The sequence below is a fragment of the Trichosurus vulpecula genome, chromosome 1 (genome assembly GCF_011100635.1).
Source record: "Trichosurus vulpecula isolate mTriVul1 chromosome 1, mTriVul1.pri, whole genome shotgun sequence".
Lineage (NCBI taxonomy): Eukaryota > Metazoa > Chordata > Mammalia > Diprotodontia > Phalangeridae > Trichosurus > Trichosurus vulpecula.
In genome coordinates, this window is record NC_050573.1 from 50,488,924 (window position 1) to 50,512,601 (window position 23,678).

The 23,678-nt window shown below is 42.1% G+C and overlaps 1 protein-coding gene across 1 annotated transcript; it reads left to right on the forward strand.

Moving 5' to 3' along the window:
• The first annotated feature begins 1,808 nt into the window (after positions 1-1,808).
• MCEMP1 (mast cell expressed membrane protein 1) lies at positions 1,809-6,591 on the forward strand. Its single transcript, XM_036753784.1, has 7 exons — positions 1,809-1,887; positions 2,811-2,915; positions 4,737-4,868; positions 5,364-5,414; positions 5,933-6,046; positions 6,319-6,393; positions 6,563-6,591. The coding sequence occupies exons 1-7, from the start codon at positions 1,809-1,811 to the stop codon at positions 6,589-6,591; spliced, it is 585 nt and encodes a 194-aa protein (XP_036609679.1).
• Positions 6,592-23,678: the final 17,087 nt, after the last annotated feature.

Consider the following 23,678-nt stretch of genomic DNA (forward strand, 5'->3'; position numbering starts at 1 on the left):
AACATTTACAATAAGCATACATTTGTAGTAGATGCAGTCAGTATAGCTCTGTGATTTTCTCCAGCTTCATGGAGCAGCACATGAGTAGGAGTGAAGGCAACGGATGATGGGAATAATCCAGAGTTGAGGCTTCTCAGATCTTCAGTAGGATAAGATGGCAAGGGACTTGAGAGAAGACAGAATTGAGTTGAACTGGTTCTACAGCTGATCAAGATAGGGAAGGGAAGAGAGTATAGGGTGTGTAAGGGTAAAGGCCATAGAAAGAACTAAGGGGCCAAGAGATTGGAGGTCATGGTGAGGGAGAAGAACAAGGTTTGGGGTTCTAAGGCAGAGGGAGGGATGGAATGACAGCAAATTGTAATCAGACAATGGGAATTTCCAAGTTCATAAATATGAAAATGGTGCATTTGTGGGTGATGGCAAGATCAAGGCTATGACCATCTTTGTGTAGCTGAGATAGAGTGGAGGAGTAGGTCAAAGGAACTAAGTAAGGTGAGGAACTGGGAGGTAAAGCTGTTTGAGGGAGTACTGATAGGGATTGAAATCTCTTAGTACAGGACTTCTTAAACTTTTTCCATTAGCTATCCCTTCAGTACTTCTTATACTGTGGGTCAAGACTGTATGAGGGAAGGAGTGGGGAAGAAGAGAAAGACTGTAAGGCAGGCACTGAATTCACTGAGGAAAGTAGAGGGGGCGTGTCCTGAAGTGGGGTAGACAATAGCTACCAGAATTTTGATTGGGTGGTAGACATAGATTGAATGAACCTCAAAGAAGGAGGAGTCATTAAGTGATAGAGGGAGGAAGAGAGCCTGGAAATGGGGAGGAAGAAATATTCTAACTCCTGCAATTCAACCAGTGATGGAAAGGATCACTAGAAAGGCTGGTCATCAAGAGGCAGCCTGATCTCAGTGAGAGTCATAAGATGAAAGGAATGGGAAAGGAAAAGGAAAAGATTTAAGATGAAAGCAAATTTATTACCAATGCTCTGAGTATGCCAGAGGGCACAGTGGAAAGGGTGGTAGCTTTAGAGTGTGATATTGGAAGGGCATTCAGATTGAGGGGGATGGGAATAAAGGAGTGGATAGTAGGGGGTGGAGAATGCGGTTTGTATTATGACAGTTAGGAGTTCATGATCACTGAGATGGGGAGGGTTTGACTGGGTGGGAGTTTATTAGTGCTAGAAGAAATGGGCAGGTCAACTGATGGGAAATTTCAAAAATAACTTTAATATAATTTCTTTAATCTGTGGGTATATAGTTAGGGGCATATGAAAGTTGCCTTCAAGTATTTGAAGGACTTTGTGTTTGTAGGACCTTGAACTGGTTTCTTTCCTTCTGTGGGACTCGGTTTTCTCATCTGTGAAATGAGAGGGTTGAACTCTCAAACAATTTCTAAGGTACTTTCTAGCTCTATATTATATGATCCCTTGTGCCTGTAGGATTTATTCTGCTTGGCTCCAGGGGCAGAACCAGGAACAATGAGGGAAAATTGTAGAGAGGCAGATAAATAACTTTTTAGCTCTTAAGGCTATCCCAAAGTGCTTTGAAAAGAAGTAAGTTCCCCAACCCCCTCATTAGAGTCTGCAGAGTCCCTTGTCTGGGATGCTGTAGAGGGTCTCCTGTTCAGGTAGAGAAGCCTTGGAGGCTTCTTTTTGGCCCTGAGAGTCTAAGCTCTTCTTTCTTTTCCTCCTCCTCCCCAGTAGACATCCTGAAAGATTGCTCCATCCATCCTCTGACACCATCTCCTGTGACTGTGTGGGTGGGGAGCATGAGTAGGACAGGCAGGGAAGATCAGTTGATGCCAGGACCATGGAAGGAACAGAGGATATTTATGTAAATCAAGGGTTGGCCCCCAAGAAGAGGGCCAAGAAGAAAGAGGCTCCAGCAGGTAGCACTGGTGGGCGAAAGTAGGGGTGGTGGTGGTAAGGACTGGGGAAGTCTCCTTGAAGGATGTGCCTCTGAAGGGACAGGGAGGGGGGAACTGAAGGCCAGGAGTCTGGACCCTTGCCATCCTTCAGGGTGTATCTGTCTGTCATTCCCTTCTCAATATACCTCTATTGGTTACATTCAGGTACCCAGAAACCTTCCCTTTAGCCTGCTCTAATCTAAGCCTCTGGTTCATTTCTTCCAGAGTCTGGGAGTAAGATGGGTCCCAGTATGCCAGAGAGAAGGTATTTTAGGTAGGAGAGATTTGAGGCTTGACGGGGAAAGAGAGAGGAGGGTTCTGAAAGTCATGCTGCCTATGGTCCTTTAAAAAAATTTATATTCTGAACTTAAAAAACACCAAATAAAATGAACATTTCTATATACAAAGCAGAACAGAAAAAAGAGGATTGTTCATGAAACCCCAAATTCCCGTTATGTACCATTTGCTTTTCCTTTTAAGTATATAGTGAAGTCAACATGTAACTTTCAAAGCTGTCCTGCTTGTCAGTGTTTTCTTCTGGCTTTCCTTCTGTTCTCTCCTGTGCATTTAAAAATGCTGCAATTAACCACTTTTTCTATTTGGTAACTCTGTTGCTAGTGCCCCTCTTGCCTTCAATTCCCCCCAAAAAGGAAAAAAATAAATCCTCATAACAAATATACACAGTCAAGCAAACCAAATTCATTTGTTGGTTGTGTCTGAAAATGTATGTTGTTCTATATCGTGAGGCCATCACTTCTGTGTCAGGCAGTGTGCTTCATTAGTGAAGCTTCCAAATCTTGGTGGGATGCCCAGGTTCTTCAAGTGGATGACAAGTGGGGCCTGGTGCTGAGAAACAGGATGCCTTGGTTCTTTGAACCTTTGAAGCCCTTGTCTGGTCCCTCCAGGTGGCCCAAGATTTAGAGAGGAGGATGAATCTGACTATGAGAACATCTCTGTGGCAAGGAACCAGAATGGTGCTCTGGAGCAACAATCAATGTCTATCCAGTGGGGTAAGGACTGTTCTTGCCCCTTGTCTCACTTCCCCCACAGCTCGGCTGGTCTCTAACTCAGGCTCAGCTAAGAGAGATGACTCATCATGGGAGGGACAATACTGGTTAGGGTTGTAGGCAAAAATAAAATAGCCCCTGCCCTCAGGGAGCTTATATTCTACTGGGGTGGGGGGGAACATAGCTACAGACTTCCTATGTTTTGTATTTATGTGTGTGTGTACATGTTGTTTCCTCAGTAGAATGTAAGGTCCTTTAGGTCACAGAATATTTTGTTTTTGTTTTGTATCCCCAGGACCAAGCTCAGGCCTTAGAACATAGTAAGTAGTTGCTCAACAGATACATATTTAAAGAATGTAAATAATACAAAAATAATTTCTGAGAGCAAGGGCACTAGCAGCTGGGGTGGGGGTGGGGGATCAGGAAAGGCCTGATGTAGGAGGAGGTGGCATTTGAACTGAGCTTTGGAGGGAAGCTAGGAATTCTGAGAGGTAGAAGTGAGGAAGGGAGTGTGCTCCTGGCATAGGGGATAGCCTATGCAAAGGCATAGAGACTGGAGAGAGAATGTCCTGGACAAACATCAAGTTGAGCTGGAATGTAGAATGCAGGAAGGGGAGGAATGTATGATAAACCTGGGTAGGCTGGAGCCAGATTATAAAGGGAGTTTAGACAGAGGAGTTTAGATTTGGTCTTGGAGGTAATAGGGAGCCCTTGAAACTTCTTGAGCTTGGGCTGGGGGTGGGGTGGTGGGGTGGGGTTGGTTAACATGATCAGATTGGTACTTTAGGAAAAACCACTTGGGTAGCTATGTGGGGGATGAATAGAATAGGGAAAGAAGTGAGTCAGGGAAAGCAACTAGGAGGCTATTGGTATAGCCCAGGGAGGGGTGATAAAACCCTGAACTAAATCAGCAGACAGGTGAGCAGAGAGGAGGAATGTGGGAGATGTGAAGCTAAGTACTAAGCATTGGTGATACAAATATGAAAAGAGAAAGTTCCTGACCTCAAGGAGCACATTTAGCAGCTTACTTACTCACAGCTTCTTAAGGTCATCTTAAGGAAATCCCCTTCAAGTATGGTATACTGATAAACAGAAGTATGTACAGAACATTTTTACATAGGCATACATTTACATATACACACACATATATACATATACATACATATGCATACATGTATATATATGTGTGTGTATATATACATTTACATACATATGCATACATACATACATATATATATAGATATAGATATGTGTGTGTGTGTGTGTGTGTGTGTGTGTGTGTGTGTGTGTGTCTTTGTGCCTAACAGTAGCCATCTCCAGGGTGGGGGGAGAAGAAAAAAATTTACATGATAATTCTGTTGTGTATTTGAAAGGAATAGCGGGTTGTCCATGGTAGATTCACAGTTTCATGTGCAATCATCTTTTTTATTGTACTGTTATGGAAACACTTGTTTTATTCCATAAATTAAAAATAAAACTTAATGATGTTTAAAAAAAAGTATGGTGCACCTTTTCTGCTGGTTTCTTTGTAAAGCCTTGAATCTGCTTCCCTCAAATCCTCCAGTGGGTTCTTGGCTCCAGCTAGTGAGGTCTGGTTGGTTACAATGATGGAGGACAGCTATGAATGATGAGGAGGGGCTAGGGAGGGGCCCAAGTCTGGGGATGAGAAGGAGGCATCCTTTTTTCCTCTCCTTCCCCTCCCACCTTCCCAAGCACTTTCTGCTCAGGGCTTAGGCTGGAATACTCTCTCCTGGCTTGTTGTTCACTTGTTGGCAAAAGTGGTTCAGTCCAGATGTCACTCAACTAGGTCTTTCTCATCCTCAGCCTCTGCTGCTTCAGCTCCAAGCAATTCCTCAGGACTCTCCTTAGTGCACAGATCTATCCTGTGTCTTTACCTCCTCCTGGCCCTGAATTTCCTGCTGTGCATTATCCTGTTGTCTCTGGTGGTGGTGAAAGGTGAGTGTGAGGTGGGGGAGGGGTGGCAAAGGGGAGGGTGGAGAGGGGAGGAGTATGGCCTCACACCCCCATACCTGCTTGGGTACCTAGGCCTGGGGTCTTCTCTATTCCATCATTTCCTCCAGTCCAGACCCGCCCCCCCCATCCTATCCAGACCTCATACTACACTTACCTGATTCTGGCTCATACCTTCTCCGGGGCCCTAACTACTGCCCCCAAGGTGAGCCTCTGCCTGTGCCCTCCAACCCTTTACCCTCTCTAATTCTTGTCCTCCCTTTTCTTTCTCACTTTCCTTCTTTCTGTCTCTTTCTCATTCTCTTTCTAATTCTTTCTCACTTTCTATTTCTTTCTCCCTCTGTCTCCATGCTTTAATGTTTCTATCCCCATTTCTCTATCTCTATTTCCCTACCCCACTACCCTTATTCCTTCACCTCTTCCCCCGACCAGCTCTGGGCTGAATCCCAGGCTTACTCTCTCTCTTTTTTTTCTCCCCAGGCTCTGATTTTTCCGAGGAGCTGATGAGTGTGAAGAGTGAACTGTGGAATGGTGAGGTGGAGGAATTGGGGGGTGAGAGTGGGAATTGTGAGTCTAGGAGAGACACAGGGGAGCTGTGGGAAAAAGTCAGCCCTGAGCAGGGGGCCAGTCTCCAGGCACCTGAGAAAAAGAGGGGAAGGGTCAGTGAAACACCTCCCTCCTTTCCCTCTTGGACTTTCTTTTTCTAAAAAATTTTCTCTCTCTCTGTCTCTCCTCCTCTGTATCTCTGTCTCTCCTCTATGTTTTTCCTCTCTTTTTCTTTCTCTTATTTCCTATAACAATGCTAACATTTCTATGAAACATGATTCGCAAAATATTTTACATTGAGTTTCTCATTTGATCTTTATGTATTTCAAATTTATTTATCTGTGTATATGTTGCCTTCCCACAGCTAGAATGTAAGCCCCTGAGGGTAGGGATTATCTGTTTTGGTCTTCATATCCTCATTGGCTAGCACAGTGCCTACCACTTAGCAGGGACTTAAATATTTGTTGAATGAATGAATGAATGTCTCTTTTTGGATCTCTCAGTCTCTAGCATCCTCCAGGAGGAGCAGGATAATGCACAGCAACTGGAGACTAAGATCAGTAAAATAAAGGCAATCAGTGAAGCCTCGGATAAGATGGTGAAACAAATTAAAAATGGTACTTCCTCTCTCTCAGCACCCAGTGCTGGGTGAGGGTGAAGGTGGGGGATGGGGTGGGTCTGGTGGGACTGCCTGTTTCTGATTAGGGGAGACATAATGGGTCCCAGAGGTTAGGGGGAAAAGGAGGGCCTTGACTAGGGTAATGGGTCTCTGGCAGAGACATCTCTGGGAGAGGTATATCTCTGGAATAGATGGCTTTGGGAGAGATATCTCTGAAGGGCTCTATCTGGCTCTAGGGTCTTCTCTCCATCATTTCCTTCTCTTCTGCAGACCTGTCGAGCCAGAACCAGATCCTGAATCGTTTGAGTAGTGAAGTGGAAAAACTGGAGAAGGCTCAAAAATCAGGTTAAGTGGGCAAAAATCCCTTATGTGGGGGCAGGGGTGGGGTGGTGGTGTTGTGTTGGGGGAGGGGTGTGTTAAAGGAGAGGGGGTGCAGAGGAAGGAGGTACAGGAGATGACTCCTAAGGGCGTATAATGGAGAGCCTATCTGATCTTGTGTCTTCCTCCCTCCCAGGACCAAGTCCTACCCATTCAACTGGCTAAAGATCTGCCTTTCGTTTGGAAGACTGGGCCTGCCCTAAAGCTTGGGGAGGCCAGATCTCTCTGGCCTCAGTTTCCCTACTGTGATCTGGGTGTGTTTGGGTACTTTGGAACAGTATGTAATGTGATTTAAGATTCTTAAAGAAAAAGAGAAAAGTCAGATTCTGGAAATCACTCCCTCTCCTGTCAGTGTGTGCTCTCCCAAGTTCATGTCTATGAGTGTGCCTCAGTGTGTATATTTATATTGGGTATGTCCATGTGTGTCTTTCTGTGTCTGAGGATTTACAAGTAGGGATGAGTGTGTAGGAGAGCAGGGTAGAGGCCACCTCTAGGTATAAGATGATGCTGGTTGGTCCCAGAAGTCTGCTTTATACCAATGTACTTGCCTCTTAGGTAGGCACTGGAGGAAGAAAAGACAGATGGATGAATACCAATGCCCAGGGGTTTCTTGGTAGCTCAATGGAGCCCTTGCTTTCCAGTGGCTTGACTCAGATTTTAAAATTTTCTTTTAAATTTTTTTATTTATATATTTTGTTCTTATATCATCCTAACATCCCAATAATATTTCCCCTGCACCCAAACTTGGCTTAGATGTCTATGTACATCTTACATTTTAAAATGTAAAATCATTAACATACAATATTTTCTTTTTGGTCTGGACCTTTGATTTCATTGGTGAGGGGAATTCTTCAGTGAGGAAACTCCCTCTATTAATGCAAACAGACAACACACATATTACAGTTTCCAGGCTATTGACTAATGGCTAGACTAATGACTAGAAGACACAGAGGACAATGGAGAGCCTATAATATATAACCAGCGAGGAACTCTGAAGGAGACCAGGTTTAAATGATATCACCCAAGAGAGAATGGCCTGGTCCTGTGGCAAGGGCAGGGGAGGACAGATGGAGGCCTGCTGTGCTCAGCAGGTACCTTTGTGATACCTTCCTCAAAGGCCTCCAGAAAGTTGGATGAACCCATGAAGGGAGGAGGAGGGAATTCTAGGCACTGTACTAAGTGCTTTATTCTCGAGGTAGGTGCTATTGTGTTTCCCATTTTACATTTGGGGAAACTGAGGCAAACAGTGGTTAAGAGACTTGCCCAAGGACATATAGCTAGTAAGTGTCAGAGGTTGGATTTGAACTCAGGTCTTCCTGACTCCAGGCTCAACATACTGTCCATTGCACTGGCTAGCTAGCTGCCTTATCTAAGCTATTAACTAAACTGTTATGCAAAGTCTGAAGTCAATTATAACCATGGAATTTTGTCTGTTACTGTTTCAACAATCTGGCTAGCAGCTGTTGTGGGGGTGTAAGATCTACCAACAGCCGGCACCCAGAAAGCTGCCAAAGCACAGGTTCTTTTGATCTGCTTAACTAAGGAAAGCAAGGTTAAGGGGTTGACAGGCTTACTTTAATTCAGCATACAAATATCATTCACTTAGTTCAGGGGAAGAGACCAGAACACTGAACTTCAGAGCAAATTACAAAAATCAACAGACAGACCAAATACAAATTCATAGTTACCAACATCTAGGTTCAGCCCGGGAGCTCAGAACAAGGGCTGGCCCAGAGTCATTCGCCACCACTGCTGTGGGAAAGAGCTCCAAGGAAGAGGAGGCCAAATTCGGGTTTTATACCTTTTTCAGCGTCAGGGGTGAGTCACACATGCGACTCACCCATGTGACCTAAAATTGTCACAAAGAAGTGACTTAAACCCACACGGTCTAAGAGCCTCTGATGTCCCAAGCCTATCACTCAAACTCATGCATAAAACTAGGCCCTCCCCTGTGTTAGCCCCACCTTGGGCCCCACCTTAGTTGCCAATCCACACCCACATAGGTTTTACACCCAATAGGGGTTTGGGCCCTGGGGCTTAGCACTTAGTAAGACTCAATGAAATACACTGAATTACTCAAAGCAAACAAAAGCCAAACTCTTCAAGGGCACTTGTTGAACTAAGTGCTAAGGAGCCCATTTTGCTTACGAACACAGTTACTGAGAAAAGCATTGCGTGGCATAGGGCATGGACCACTGGACTTGAAGTCAGAAAGATCTGAGTTCAAATCCTGCCTCATACACTTATTGGTTTAGAGAGAGAGGTCTAAAATGGGCAGAATTTCCTAATGGCTTTGGAAATCTCACACAAGCCAATTTTTAGTTACAATTTATATCATCAGTGATAATAGCTAGCATTCATACTGTGCTTTGAGGCTTGCAAAACACTTCCCATATATTGCCTCATTTGAACCTCACAACAACCCTGGAAGCTAGGTGCTTTTATTATTCTTTATTTTTTTATTCTTTATTTATTCAATATTTACAGATGGGGCAGACAGAGTGGGGAAGCCACTTGCCCAGGATCACCCAGCTAATAAGCATCTGTGTATGAGGCCACCCCATGCTATCCTCAGCAACAGAGAATATTACATTGTCATAACTGAGCAAGACTTCAGAGTAAGTTTAGTTTATCCAACAGAACAATAGTCACTTAACCTCTGTTTGCCTCAGTTTCCTCAATTCTTTTTTTTAGGCAATTAGCATTAAGTGACTTGCCCAAGGTCACACAGCTATTAAGTGTCTAAGGCTGGATTTGAACTCAGGTCCTCTTGACTCCAGGGCTGGCGCTCTATCCACTGCACCCCCTTGTTGCCCTTCAGTTTCCTCAATCTAAAATGGGGATAATAAAAGCACCTCCCTCACAGGGTAGTTATGAGAATCAAATGAGATAATGTTTGTAAAGGGCTTAGCACAGTGCCTGGTACATGATTGGTTGGTTGGTTGTCGTCCTTCATTCTCAAAGAGGACCAAGATGACATCACTATGCTAGAGTCAAGTTTCAATGTGTCCGACTGTGGGACTGTGATTGATCAGACCAATATGAGCTTGGAATGCTCTACCATAGGTCCAGAGGTGTGAACATTTGGAGTGGATTCTCTAAATTTGCATATCCTGTGTTTCCTTTGAGCTGTTTCAATCCTGCTTTGCTCATAGAGCACAGCACAGTACCTTCTCTGATGTGGGCATGCCATTTTGAGCAGTCCTGTGCCAGTGTCTCCTATGTCACACAATCAATTCCAAAGTTCTTAAGAGAGACCTTGAGAGTGTTCTTGTATCGCTTCTTCTGACCACCAGGTGAACGCTTGCCCTGTGTGAGTTCTCCACAAAACAGTCTTTTTGGCTAGTGTACGTTTTGCATTTGAACAGCATGGGCCAGTCCATCGGAGTTGTGCTCTCTGAAGCAGAGTTTGAATGCTTGGCAGTTTAGTTAGAGTAAAGACCTCAGTGTCTGCTACCTTATCCTGCCAGGTGACCTTCAGAATCTCCCTAAGACAATTATGGTGATGTTTGGCACATAGTAGGTTCTATATAAATACTCATTCCCTTCCCTCTTAACATTTGGCCCACTGCTTCTCTTAGGTCATTACTCTAATCCTGTCAAGGGCTGGGGAAAGAGGCTTTTAAGTGGGTTAATCTAGGGTCCCTCGTCCTTCTTGGTCACATCCTAATTCTATCAGAAGTGGGGCTGAGAATTCCTTCCTGAACTTTTCATTAGATTTCCTCAACGGCAGTATGGTTTGGCCTTTGGGAAGAGGAAAAAGGGATTTAGTGTGAATCTTGGTTTTGGAAATGAGAGACTGGGGACATTTCTCATTCAGATGAGTCCAAAGGCTTTCAACAAGCATTTATTAAGCACCTAGGTGGTGCAATGGATAGAGTGCCTGCCATGGAGTCAGGAGGACCTGAGTTCAAATGTGGACTTCGGACACTTACTAGCTGTGTGACCTTGGGCAAGTCACTTTACCCTGTTTGCCTCAATTTCCTCACCTGTAAAATGAACTGGAGAAGGAAATGGCAAACCGCTCCAGTATCTCTGCCAAGAAAACCCAAAAAGGGGTCAGGAAGAGTCAGACGCAACTGCAAAATGACTAAATGATAACAATATATGCCAGGCACCATTCTAAGCTTTGAGGAGACCGAGAAAAGCAAAAGACAGTCCACACTCTCAAGGAGCTCACAGTCTAATGGGGGAACAACTACGTACAAACAAAATATAGCCAGCATAAATTGGAGCATAAATAATCAACAGAGGAAAGGCTTGAGCATTAAGGGGAAACAGGAAAGGTTTCTTGTAAAAGGTGGGATTTTATCTGAGACCTGAGGATAGTCAGGGAAGGTGAGAGGCAGAAATGAGGAAGGGGAGGGTTCCAGGATGGGAGCTAGTACATGAAACTGCCTGGAATCAGGAAATGGAATGTCTGGTGTGAGAAGCAGTGAGGAAAAGCAAGTGTGAGCTGGCAAATGTTTAACAACCAGCTCTCTGGGGGGAAAAAGTATCCATGACATACTTTTAAGTTTGATCTGTACTAGTGACATTTTTCCCCATGACTTTCTAAAGTTTAGACAATCAACAAAATGATAGATCAAGTCCTGATTTGTGGCTGTTTGCTAGTTTCTGAGGGGTAAATGTTTACACTGAAAATTTAACAATCAGCTGCCACCTGGCTCCAACATGCCCCTGGTAAGGAGGCCAGTGTCACTGAATTGTAGAGTATGTGGAGGGGGTGGTGGTGTGAAGAGTCAGAAGACTGGAAACGTAGAATGGGGCCAGGTTATGGAGGTCTTTAAAAGCCAAACAGGAGATTTTATATTTGACCCTAGAGGCAGTAGAGAGCCCCTGGAGTTCACTGAGGGGGAGACGGAGGTGAGGTGGTCAAACTTGTACTCTAAGAACAGTTTGATGGCTGAGTGGAAGACGGATTGGAGTGGGAAGAGACGAGGTAGGGATGCCAACCGGCCGGTTATTGCAATAGTCCAGGTATGAAGTGATACCCTGTACCAAGGTAGTGGGCAGCTAGGTGGCACACTGGATAGAGCACCAGGCCTGAAGTCAGGAAGACTCATGGTCTGAGTTCAAATCTAGCCTCAGACACTTACTAGCTATGTGACCTTGGGCAAGTCACTTAACCCTATTTGTCTCAGTTTCTTTATTTGTAAAATGAGTTGGAGAAGGAAATGGCAACATTTCTAGTATCTTAGCCAAGAAAGCCCCAAATGGGGTGATGAAAGGTGGACACGACTGAAACAACTGGACAAAAACAACACCAGGCTAGTAGCAGTGCCAGAGGAGAGGAGGGGGCTAGTAAGAGAGATGTCAGGAAGGCAAAATCACAGATTGAATATGAGGGCAAGAGAGAGTGAGTAGTTGACGAAAATACTTAGGTTGAGAGCCTAGGTGACTGGGAGGATGATGGTACCCTCTACAGTAGTTAGAAATTTAGGAAGGGGGAGAGATTAGGGGGAAAGATGAGTTCAGTTTTGAACCTGCTGAGTCTAAGATGTTTATGAGACATACAATTTGAGATGTTCAATAAACAGTGGGAGATCCAAAACTAGGGTCCGGGGGAGAGTTTGGGGCTGGACAAATAAATCTGAGAATCGTCTGCATAGAGATGACAGTTGAATCGTGGGAGCTAAAGAAATCCACATGAAGAAGAAACACTTCCTTAATATTTCTAAGGGATCCAGGGACCTTTGCCAGTTTCCACAAAGTGTTGGCATGGAATGAATGGTTTGAGATTTGCATTATTTGGAATTCCCAAATAGATAAAATCATAGTCCCAATGTAGTATTAAATGGAACAAAAAGATACGGCTGAAACCCACCACTTGTCTGGATTCCCAACTCAACCCGAAACTTCATTTTCACTAAAGTAATAACTGTTCCTCACAACACCATTCAGAGGAGGGTTAAGGGCCATTACCTCTCAATATAATAGTCATAAATGAGAGAAAGGGATGGATACGCCTTTTCAGTGAGTATTGACTCCACTCTGACTCCTTAGGTGTCGCTTCCTTCCTGATTGCCAAACCTTGGAGCCTGGAAATTGTCTTGGGCGGGGGGGGGGAAGGGATGGTTTCCTTCCATGTTGTCAATGTTTTCAACTCTCCCTCTATCTCCAAACTTCCCCCAAAGTCCATAGCACCAAGAATTCACACTGAAAACCTCCCACTCAGGCTACATCTTGGGATGAATTTGGGTTTTCTGTGTGTCTTGGCATCCTTGGCTTCCCTGGAAACATTGTAGATGCCACTGAGACAAGGGGAGTGTTTCTTGCTTCCATGTCATAGGCAGTGACTCCCATCCAGAGTCTCTTTATGGCAGGCTGACTGTCCCTAAGGTCTAAATCAAATGTGCCTCTCAGACATGGTGCACTTCAGGCCTCTTGTAAAAGTAGTCTGCTCCTTTAATGGTCCATTTGGCAATTCCCTCTGTAGACAATTCTTCCTGAACCCCTGCATTCTGGGTCCTTGCCTAGTGCCACCCAGGAAGAAATGACAGTGACATTTGAAAGAACCAATCAATTAATATTTATTAGGTACCTACTATGTGTCAGGACCCTATAGCAGGTGCTAGGGATACAAGTATAGAGAATGAAACAAGGGCAGCCCTTAAGGAGCTTCCATTCTAAAGGGTGTGTGTGTGTGTGTGTGTAGGTGGGGTGTGGAGATAAAACTGCCAAAGTGGCAGTCATAAGTGTGAGCATGTAGGGAGTGTATCTATAACTGTCCCTGAATGTGAGGAGGCTACAATTTCATGCCTTCCCCAGACCAAAAGCTGGGGCTGCCCTTTGGTGATGGTTCTGACCCAGCATGAGCAGCCCAGCTGTCTGTCTTAAGGAACATCGGCAGGATAATGGGATTCCCTTCACCTTATATATAATCTCCCACCCTTTGCTCTCCAGCTCTGGACCTCCCATTCTCCCACCCATCAAGAACCCAGTAAACTTCCAAAGCAGGGAAGGAAAAAACATTTATTAAGCACCTGCCAGGTACTGCGCTAAATGCTTTACAAATATTATCTCATTTTAACCATAAACAATAGGGAGATAGGTGTTATCATCCCATTTTACAGTTGAGAAAATTGAGTCAGACAGCATTTAAGTGACTTGCCTGAGGTTACATGGATAATAAGTGTCTGAGGCTGGATTTGAACTCAGGCCTCTCTGACTCTAGGCCCAGCTCTCTCTTTACTATACTACCTATCTGTTGCTAGATTTGTTACATTCCTGTAGGGATCTTTAGGTCCCTCTTTCTGTCTAGTTGCGTGACTATGGGCAGGTCGTTTATTCATTCATTGAAAGATAGCTTACAATAGTATATAAAGTACTGGACTTAGAGTTAGGAAGACCTGAGCTTGAATTCTGCTTCTGACCCTTCCTAGCCCTGTGATCACGGGCAAGTTATTTAACCCCTCTTAGCCTCAGTTTCCTTACCTGTAAAATGGGGAGAAGAATAACACCTGCCTCCCAGAGTGGTTATAAAGATCAAATGCGATAACATACGTAAAGGATGTTGCAAATTTTAGGGCATGTAAATGTTCTCTATGTTACTTACTTGTATTGAATGAGTGGGGTGTGTGTGTGCGCGCGCGCACACATGCCTCAGTTTGGAAGAGGTTCAGGGAGGGGTGGAGGAAAAAAAACCCTAAGATTGTGCCCTTACAGCTTATAAGGAGAGATTGGTGGGGACGCCCTGGCTCCTTTCCCCTATTTCTACTATTTCCAAAAACAGCAGACTGTCCCAGTACCACACACAATTTACTTGAAGAGAATGGGTTGTAGTACATAGTTTGGCCATCAGATGGCACTGTGGCTACCCATCTGTATGCTGCTCCCCCACTCCTCATTGCTTGTGTTTTCTTCAGAGCTGGCTATTGTCTGGTCTGAACCCAGGTCCAAAAGAAATCTAGCTCTTATGTTCTGGAATAAGCCCCATGGTTATCATAAATACGAAATCCTTCTCATCAGGTATTCATTTCCATGCCCCATTCCACTCATCAAACCTAGCAATTCCCTGTTTTTTTTTTCTTAAAAAAAGGAATTTTGTTGACATTATCTGTCTTTACATCTTCCTTTTTGAATACATCCTCTTTCCTCCCCTCCCCAGCAAACAATCCTTTGTAACAAAGAATAAAAAAGAAAGGGAGGAAAATGCAGTTCAGCAAAACTAACCAATGTATGTAATAATAGCAGTTGGCATATACATAGTACTTTGAGATTTGGGAAGCGCTTTATAAAAAAGTATCTCATTTGATCTTTTTGAGACAACCCTGGGAGATAAGTGTTATTATTATCTCTATTTTTACAGATGGGGAAACTGAGTCAGACAGCGGTTAAATGACTTGCCCAGAGTGTCACAGTAAGTATCTTAGGCAGGATGTCAACTCACCAGCACTTTTGGACTCCAGGTTGGGTGTTCTATTCATGGCACTACACAGCTGCCCCTTATCTAGACATCACCTGAGTATGACAGTATATATAATTTGTTCATTTCTGATGGCCACGTGATTTATTCTTATAATCAGGTATCATAAAAACCCAAACAATAGTAAAACCAAGACTTGTAAATTGCAATATGTGGTATTGTGAAGTTTGGGTTGGTTCCCCTTTTTGCCACCCTTCTGCCCAGTCAGTCTGGGAGGGTAGCAAAAATGAAAATGATTGGGTAAGCTTCCTGTTTTATGATGTATATTTTATTTTTGTCCCCAATTACATGTAAAAACAATTTTTAACATTGTTTTAAAAAAATTTTGAGTTCCAAATTTTCTCCCTTCCTCCCTTCCTGTCCTCTTTCATTGAGAAGACAAACAATTTGATACATTCTATAACTGTGCTGTCATGCAAAACATATTCCCACATCAGTCATGTTGTAAAAGAAAACACAGACCAAAAAACCCCCAACGAACCAAGAAAAATAAAGAAAAAGTGTGCTTCGATCTGCATTCAGATGCCTTCATTTCTTTCTCTGGAGGTGGATAGCATTTTTCATCATAAATGAATTGGGTAAGTTCCAAACCAAGAAAAGGTTTCCTCGGCAAATGCCCTGAAGAAATAGGAGGGGGAAAAGATGATAAGCTCAAGTTTTCCTTGACCTCACCAGGTCACTGGATCTTAGTTTTGGTCTGATCAAGTCCACACTCTACTCTTGGGCTTGCCAGCTCTCAGTCCCTCCCCACCCCCCGCCCCACCCCATGGTCTTTCATTATGGCATAGGGCCATGAAAGTCCTCAAAGAGTGAGTGACTTCAGTTTTCCTTATACTTTTCCCCTTTGGCAGTTCTGGCAAGGCTTGGACTGGCAGAGAAGGTGGGGCTGCTGATTTCACCACCATGGCCAATGGCGCATGGCTTGGGGGGAAGCTCTGCCACCCCCTCTTCTTGGCACACACTCTCCTCTTCCTCTCCCTCTCTGGCTATCTTTCTCAATCCATCTCCCATTTCCCCTTTCCCCCTATTGTCTCTCCCCCCGTCCCAACTTCAACCTCTTCCTAATTACTTTAAATATGCCCAAGTCTCATGCAACAAGTTTCACCACACTCTGCCCTCCCTTCAAGCTCTCATCCTATATCCCTCCTCCCTCTCTTGGCTAAAGTCCTTCAAAGAGTTGTCTACATATTCATTGCCTCCATGTCCTCTCCTCTTACTCACTCCCCAAACCTTTGCAATTTGGCTTCTGACTTCATCCATCACTCATCTGAAACTGCTCTCTCCAAATTTTACCAGCTATCTCGTAACTACTCAATCTTTTCTCAGACTTCATCTTTTTCACTCCTCTGTTGCATTTAACACTGTTGACTACTCTCTCCTTCTTTTTCCGGGCCTCAGTTTCTTTCTCTGTAAAATCTTTTTTTTAAAAGATGATCTGCATCATATGGTGCTCTTTATTGAGATGCTTTTGGTGGCTGCAGCATACACTAAGGCACTTTTCTTATATAAAAAATGGGTGAGGCTTTAATTAATTTCTCTGTGAATCTTTATAATAAAATTTATATTATCTATTTCCTATGACTGTTGGGAAGAAAGCATTTTATATATTGCATTTCATTTTTGAAAATGTGAACTTTAGTTGTAATTATGATTATTCAATGTAGAGGAGGTTTTCCAGTATAACCCTCCTTATTTTACAGATGAGGAAACTGAGCCACAGGACTGTCAAAGGATCACAGGATCATAGATATAGAGCTAGACCTGGGCGTTGTTTCCTTCTCTGTAAAATCTTGATGATAAAATTTATGCTATCTACTTTCCTGGACTGTTGTGAAAAAAGGACTTTATAAATTTTGTTTCATTCTTGAAATGTGAACTCTGGCTGATTTATTATTATTATTATTATTAGTAGTAGTAGTAGTAGAGAACCTCAGAGACCATCTAGCCCAATACCCCATTCCCCAACAGATAAGTAGCCAACAATGAAGAGTTCTCAAAAGAATTTCAAACTTTTAACAACCATAAGAAAGACAAGTCCAAATTGTGAATAATGAGAGAAATGCAAATTAAAGACAACTCTGAAATTTCATCTCTCACCCATGATATGGACAAAGACATAAAAGCTGGGAATAGTCAATATTGGAGTGGGTAGAAATTTGGATACACCAATACATTTTGGGTGGAGCTCAGAAGAGGGAAAGGTTAGAGGGAAGTAGAGATCGGAAAAGTGAAACGATCTAACATTCTGGAAAGCAATGTGGAATTCTGCTAAGAAGGTGACTAAAGTGTCATACCCCTTGATCCAGAGGTACCACTGCCAAGCATATACCCCAAGACAGTCAAAATTAGTATAATTAGGGAATTTCCCTCAACCTCTCTCTTCATCTGCTGGATTAGGACATGTACCCTGGAATTGAGCATGCATCTTGAGCCCATATTTTAGACAGGATCCTTGCTAAAGGGCATTGCTAAAGACCAGAGGTGTCTGGTTGGTTCCAATGTGTTGCCCTTCCCTCTTGTAAAAGAGAATTGTCAACTAAGCAGCAAGACATTAAAGGGAAAGACAGCTTCTCTCATTTTCTTCTTTCTTTTGAAATATGAATTCGGATATTGACATCTCTCCTTTTGGACTTCCCAAGGGAGGTTGAGATTTTTTTTATTCCCCTCCCTGTTTTCTCTGGTAGCAATGGCACCTGCCCTGTCCATGATCTAGCTTAGACAAACCTGGGACCATTCTTTGAGTCTCTGTCTCTTCTGCTTTCCCTGAGCATAGAAAACCTGAAAAAGATTTTCCTAGCCTTGGTCGTAAATTTGTGTTTGAGAGTTTGGGATCCCCTGGGTCTAGCACCTAGACCAGCAGGAAGTCACCTAGATGATGACCTCCATGCCAGTTTGGCTGCTGAGGTGAAGCTAAATACCGGCTCAATAGTCCCCCAAAATGTTTCAATGTTTCACCATTTTAGAAATGAATGGAACTTCAACCTTGTTTAAGATTATAAGTTATGGATTACTGTGTCAAAGTATTTGTCAATGCATGCTGAGTCTTTTGTAGTGGAGGAAATACATAGGTGTACTGTTCTCAGTCAATTTTGTTCATTGAGTACTTTCCTAGAAGGAATTTAATTAATCCTTTTTGGGGAGAGTCCATACATGAACAAAACTTAAGTTTTTGCTTAAGAGGTTCCTTGTAGAATTCTACTCTGAGGTAGATACAAAATGAGCCAGAGTGAAAAAATAAGTCTGACTCCTCCCTCTATAGCCAGGATCCCCTAGGTCTATACCTGATCTACATAAGCCCAGAGCTGGGCTGCTATTAGTGGGAGAGAGTGAACCCTGGAGCAGTTGTTAGAATAGTAAGAAATATTTACAGTAGCACTTGTGATTGTAACAAAGGAGTGGAAACAAAGTAGATCAGTTGGGGAATGACTGAACAAATTGTGGTATATGAAGGTAGTGGGATATTGCTGCACTGTAAGAAATTAAAAATATGATGAATTCAAAGAGAAGATAGTGAAGACATACAAACTGATGCAGAGCGAAGAAAGCAGAAACAGGAAAAAGTATACACAACGACTACAACACCTAAGTGAATGAAAAGTACAAAATATTCCAAGCTGAATATTATGTAATTGTAGACACCAAGCTTGGCCCTGGAGAAGAGTTAAGAGAATTTAACTCCTTCTCTTCCTTGCAGAGACAGGGCGAGGGTAGAGTAGGGTAGGGAGACTATGGATGTGGGGTATTGTATATACCATAAAACTTGGTTAATGTATCAGTTAGTTTTATTGAACTTTTTTTTCTCTTCTTTTTTTTTTATTAAAGAGGTGGCTTACTGAGGGAGTAGGGGAAGCTATATTAAGAAATCTTAATTTCTTGTAAAAACAAGAGATATCAATAAAAAAGGAAAGGACTGTGTAAATGGAAACAACCCCCCACCTCCCAAGAGATTCAACTTGATTATTGTTCCCATAACTATTTATCTAATTATTAACCTTATTCCAAAGAAGAGGACCTCCATTTGGGAGGGAGGGTGCTGGTTGGCCAGCTTTCATTCCTCTTTTACCTCTGCTTCTGACTTTCCAACATATGCCATCATGTCTCAACTGCAATCTTACTTTGGAACTTCCCTCAGTGACTGGGGTGTCCTTATCATGGATATACTGGAGTATTCATCTACCTTTGTGGCCTTCTCTTCCAGGAACATCCCTCCACCACGAAGGGTCCTTTCTCCTATTGGTGAATTCATCCTGGGCCTCCATTTTGTGGAAGAGTCCAGGCTGGCCAGTCTTCATTTCACTTCTAGCTTTGCTTCTGACTTTCTGGACTTCAACACTATGCCCCCATGTGGACATCCCTGCCCTTTTCAGCTTCTTTTTGTGTTATTTCCCCCCATTAGAATGTAAGCTCCTTGAGGGCAGGGAAAAATCTATTGAGAAGTGATAGAGACTTCAAAAGACCAGCACGGAAAAGAAGCTGATCCTAAAATAGGGACAGAGGCAGGAACTATAATAAGGTATCCGAAGGCCCTGGACTGACAGCTATTGTGAATCCTTTTGAATTGATGGGTTGGAGGAGGAGGCAAATCTCTCTCATTGTTCCTTCACTGCTTTCTCTTGTTATAGTCTGTAATTCAAAGATGGGGTCCAGCACACATATGTCCCTTCCCTTGTTTCTTTCCATGAGATATGGTTGCAAGATGTCCTAGAATTTCCCAAGGTAACCCTCAAAAGCTTAGAGTGCATAAAGGAAGAAGTTTAGAAGATGATCAGAGATAGATGGCTCCATGTAGGACAGTGTGTCTAAATTTTCTTTAGTTTTTCTTATATTCAATAAACCTTGTGATCATATTATAGTAGATACTTGAAGCGGGAGCTTTATAGTAAAAGAGGAGAAGTTTAGGTATCTGTAGGATGAGTCCTCTGGTGGCCAGTGGAGATAATGCAGTATTTTAGGATGGCAATCCATACACATCCCCCTCATGATTCTGACAAACTGTTGTGATGGTGGCTCAAGTAGAGTGCCATCTGGTGGGTAACATAGACCTCACATTTCCTCCCTAGATCACCCAGTGTCAGGATACCTTTCTGTAGGTCACATGGGCTTCATGGTAGCCACATGAGCCAACGGAACCTCAAGGGTCACACAAAGTAATTTCAGGGGGCAGTTTTGTAAGGGGGACATGCATTAGAAAAGTCTTCACACATTTCTTTGTTGATATTATGAAAGTTATATTTGATTTTCTTCATTTCCCTCTCTATACTCTCTCCTTCAGCAACCTCATTCGCTCCCATGGCTTCAAATGTCATCTTTATGCATATAAGTACATAACTAGAACACAGTGCCAGCTAATTAGAGGGCACTACTATCCTCTAGTTCAACACTATCTAGATAAGAATAAAAGTCAGTCTTGGAATCATCTTTGACTCTTTTTTCTCCTTCACTCCTGCATCCAATTAGCTGCCAAGTCCTGAAGATTTATCTCTTCTCAAATCCATCCCCTTCTCACCACTCACTTTGTCACTATTTTAGTATAGGCCTTTAAAACTTCTCAGCTGGACTGGTTTCTGTATCTCTAGTCATTCTCCCTCAATAATCCATCCCTTATATAACATTTATAGTCTTCATATGGCATAGGGCTGGTCATGTTGCTCCCTGACTCAAAATGTCTTCTGTGGTTCCCTATTGGCTTTAGGATAAGAAACAAAATCTTTAGGTTGGCATTGAAAGCCCTTCACAATCTGGCTATGACCTATCCTTCTAGTCTTATCTTTCATTAATTTCTGTGACATGCTTGACATACCTTTCAGACTAGAGTACTAGTACCTCCCCAACTTGGTATTTTTTCTCCTGTCTCATAGACTGTCCTCCCCATGCTTGAAATGCACTCCTTCCTCTCCTCTGTCTCTCAATATCCTCAAATTCCTTTAAGGCTTAGATCAGGGGCCACCTCCTCCATGAAGCCTTTCTGATGCTACAGTTAAAAATTTTTTTCTTTCTCCTCAAATTTTCCTAGTATATTTTTGTCTAAATCTCTTTTATGACTCGTCACACTCAAATCTGTACTTTACTTACAGGTATACATATCATATATTCCAATAGAATGTATGTTTCTTGAGAGCAGGAACTATGCCATCTTTAAAAAGAGTATTATATGAAAAATATGACTTATTCTATAATGTTCTCCATTGTGTTAAATCCCTGGATTATATTAGGAATAGTGAAACAGTGTGAAAAAAAGTTTTGAGAATATGAGACATCAGAACACTGTATAAACACTTGTTTCTACTCAAACTTATTCAAAATTGGAATTTGTAAATACCAATTTCAAATTCTACTTCTGGCTAATCTCTTCTGGTTTTGTGGTGATTGCACTTTGTCACTTGCTATTTTATTGATTTTATTTTCTGTTGTCTTCTTAATCAGATTAGTTCTAGGCTTATTTTATTAGTCTTTCAAAAGAATCAACTTTTACCTTTATTTATAATTTCTATAATTTTTTGTTTTCCAATTCGTCCTCTAATTTTTAATACCTTCTCTTTTATATTTATTTTAGTTTTGTTTAATTGTTGGCTTTCTAATTTAAAAAATGTATATTTGGTTCATTAATTCTCTCTTTTGTTTTATTTTTTGGTTTTTTGGCAGGGCGATTGGGGTTAAGTGACTTGCCTAAGGGCACACAGCTAGTACATGTGTCAAATGTCTGAGGCCAGATTTGAACTCAGGTCCTCCTGACTCCAGGGCCAGTGCTCTACTCACTGCACCACCTAGCTGCCCCTCTTTTGTTTTATTAATGCATGTTTGTAAATATATAATTTTACCCCTGAGAACTGCTTTAGCTGTATTCCAGAAATTTTATGTTGTTTTTAACATAATTAATTTGTTTAACATGCTTATTAATTGTTGCTGTGATATGTTCTTTGACCTACTCATTATTTAGGACTTTGTTGTTAAGAATCTGAGTCTGTGTCTTTAATTTGTGGTTCTTGAACCAATGACTTTTTATTTTTGTGGTCTATAAAGGATGTATTTACTATTTCTGCCATTTTACACTTGTTTGCAATATCCCTGTGGTCTAATATATGGTCAATTTTTGTAAAAGTTCCATATGGTGCCGAGAAATACACATATTCTTTTGCAGTCCCATTTAGAAGATAACATTTTTAAGCTCCAGTTTCTCTAATAATTTGTTCAGTTCCATATTGTCATCTTTTTTTTTTTTGTTGTTTTTGTCTTTGCTTTCTGTTAGACTTATTCAAAACCGAGCAAGGGACATTGAAGTATCCTGCCACTATTGTGTTACCGTCTATGTCTTTTTGTATCTCTGTTAATATTTCTTTTGTGAATTTGGATGCTAAGGCATTTGGAGCACATATATTTATTACTGATATTGGCTTATTGTCTGTGATTCCTTTCTGCATAGTTTCCTTGTTCATCCTTTTTTATTTTTTGAACATTTGTTTTTGCTTCGTTAGATAACCTGATTGCAATTCCTGAATTTTTGTATTCACTTGATGCACAGTAAAATTTTCCCTAATCCCTCAGTTTTATTTTGTGTATGTCTTTGTTTTTTAATGTGTTTTTTGAAAGCAGCATATTGTAAGGTTTTGTGTTTTTATCTGACATGTCAGTTTTCCATTTTACTGAATTGTTTAATCCATTCACATTTAAAGTTATGAGTTAGGTTTACATTTTCCTTCATTTATCTCTAATTGGGTATTTTTTAAAGTTATGATTTCCCCCCTTCTTTTGTAAACACAGTACTATGTCTCTTTGCTTACTTTATATATATATTTTAAGTGGACTTATTCCCAGGGGCTATCTTTCCCTCACTCCTGAGCCCCTCCTTCCATCTTTTACCCTTTTCCTTTGAAATTTTGCTTATTAGTTCCTTTTTCTCTCTTGCTTCATCTGGTTATTTAATTCTTCCCCTCTTTCTTTTTATTCCTTAGTTAAGTAGGTTCATTTCTCCTCTCCTCCCCTTTAAATAGTTTTCATTAGTTTTTAAAATGTCTTTTTTTTTTTTTGGTACTTGTTTTCAGAGAGAATTTCTCTCTCTCACTTCTTTATCAATCTCTTTCTGTCTAGTCTACACCTCATTCTTTGGTTTGTGATCCCTATATAGTCCTTTTTGATTCTCTAAATTCCTACTTGATTCTCTAGTCCTTCTCGATTCTATACATTCCTCATGGAGTCAATACTTCTGAGGTATCTATTCTGGGCTCTCCCCACGATTCAGTTTCTGTCACTGCCTTATAGAGTTTGTCCCCTGGATTCCCCTTTTACATTGTGCCTCATTCCCAGAAAAATGCCAATTCCTGCGGGTAATAGAAACGACATTGCCCCTGGCAGGACCCCTACCCCCGCATTCCTGATTATGCAGCCTACCGCTACCTATACCTTCTCCCTGATCACCTTCCTTTCCTATTTTCCTCTACATCTCTTTCCTTGGTTCCTTCCCTGTGCCCCCATGTACCTCCAGGAGTTCCAACTCCACCCCCTCCTAAGGCAGAATGAGTGATATTTTCAAGCACCAAATACCTGCAGACAACATCTAGGACAAAGTCCCTGTCTCACTTTACATAACATTTTTCTTCATCCGTAGGAGATTCATCAGTGCAACCCCCACCCAATATCAAAACAAGATCTCCCTCTTTTTACTCCCCATTTCAATCCTTTCCCCCTTTTCCTCACTCATTCCCCTTTAGTTCTTCTCTTCCTGGGAGACCACAGGGTTACCTTCCTCTAATTGCTAGCCCTTAATATGACCAGGGCATATTACATGTTCCCCTCTATCATACTCCTTCCCTCCCCATTTCTATGAAGC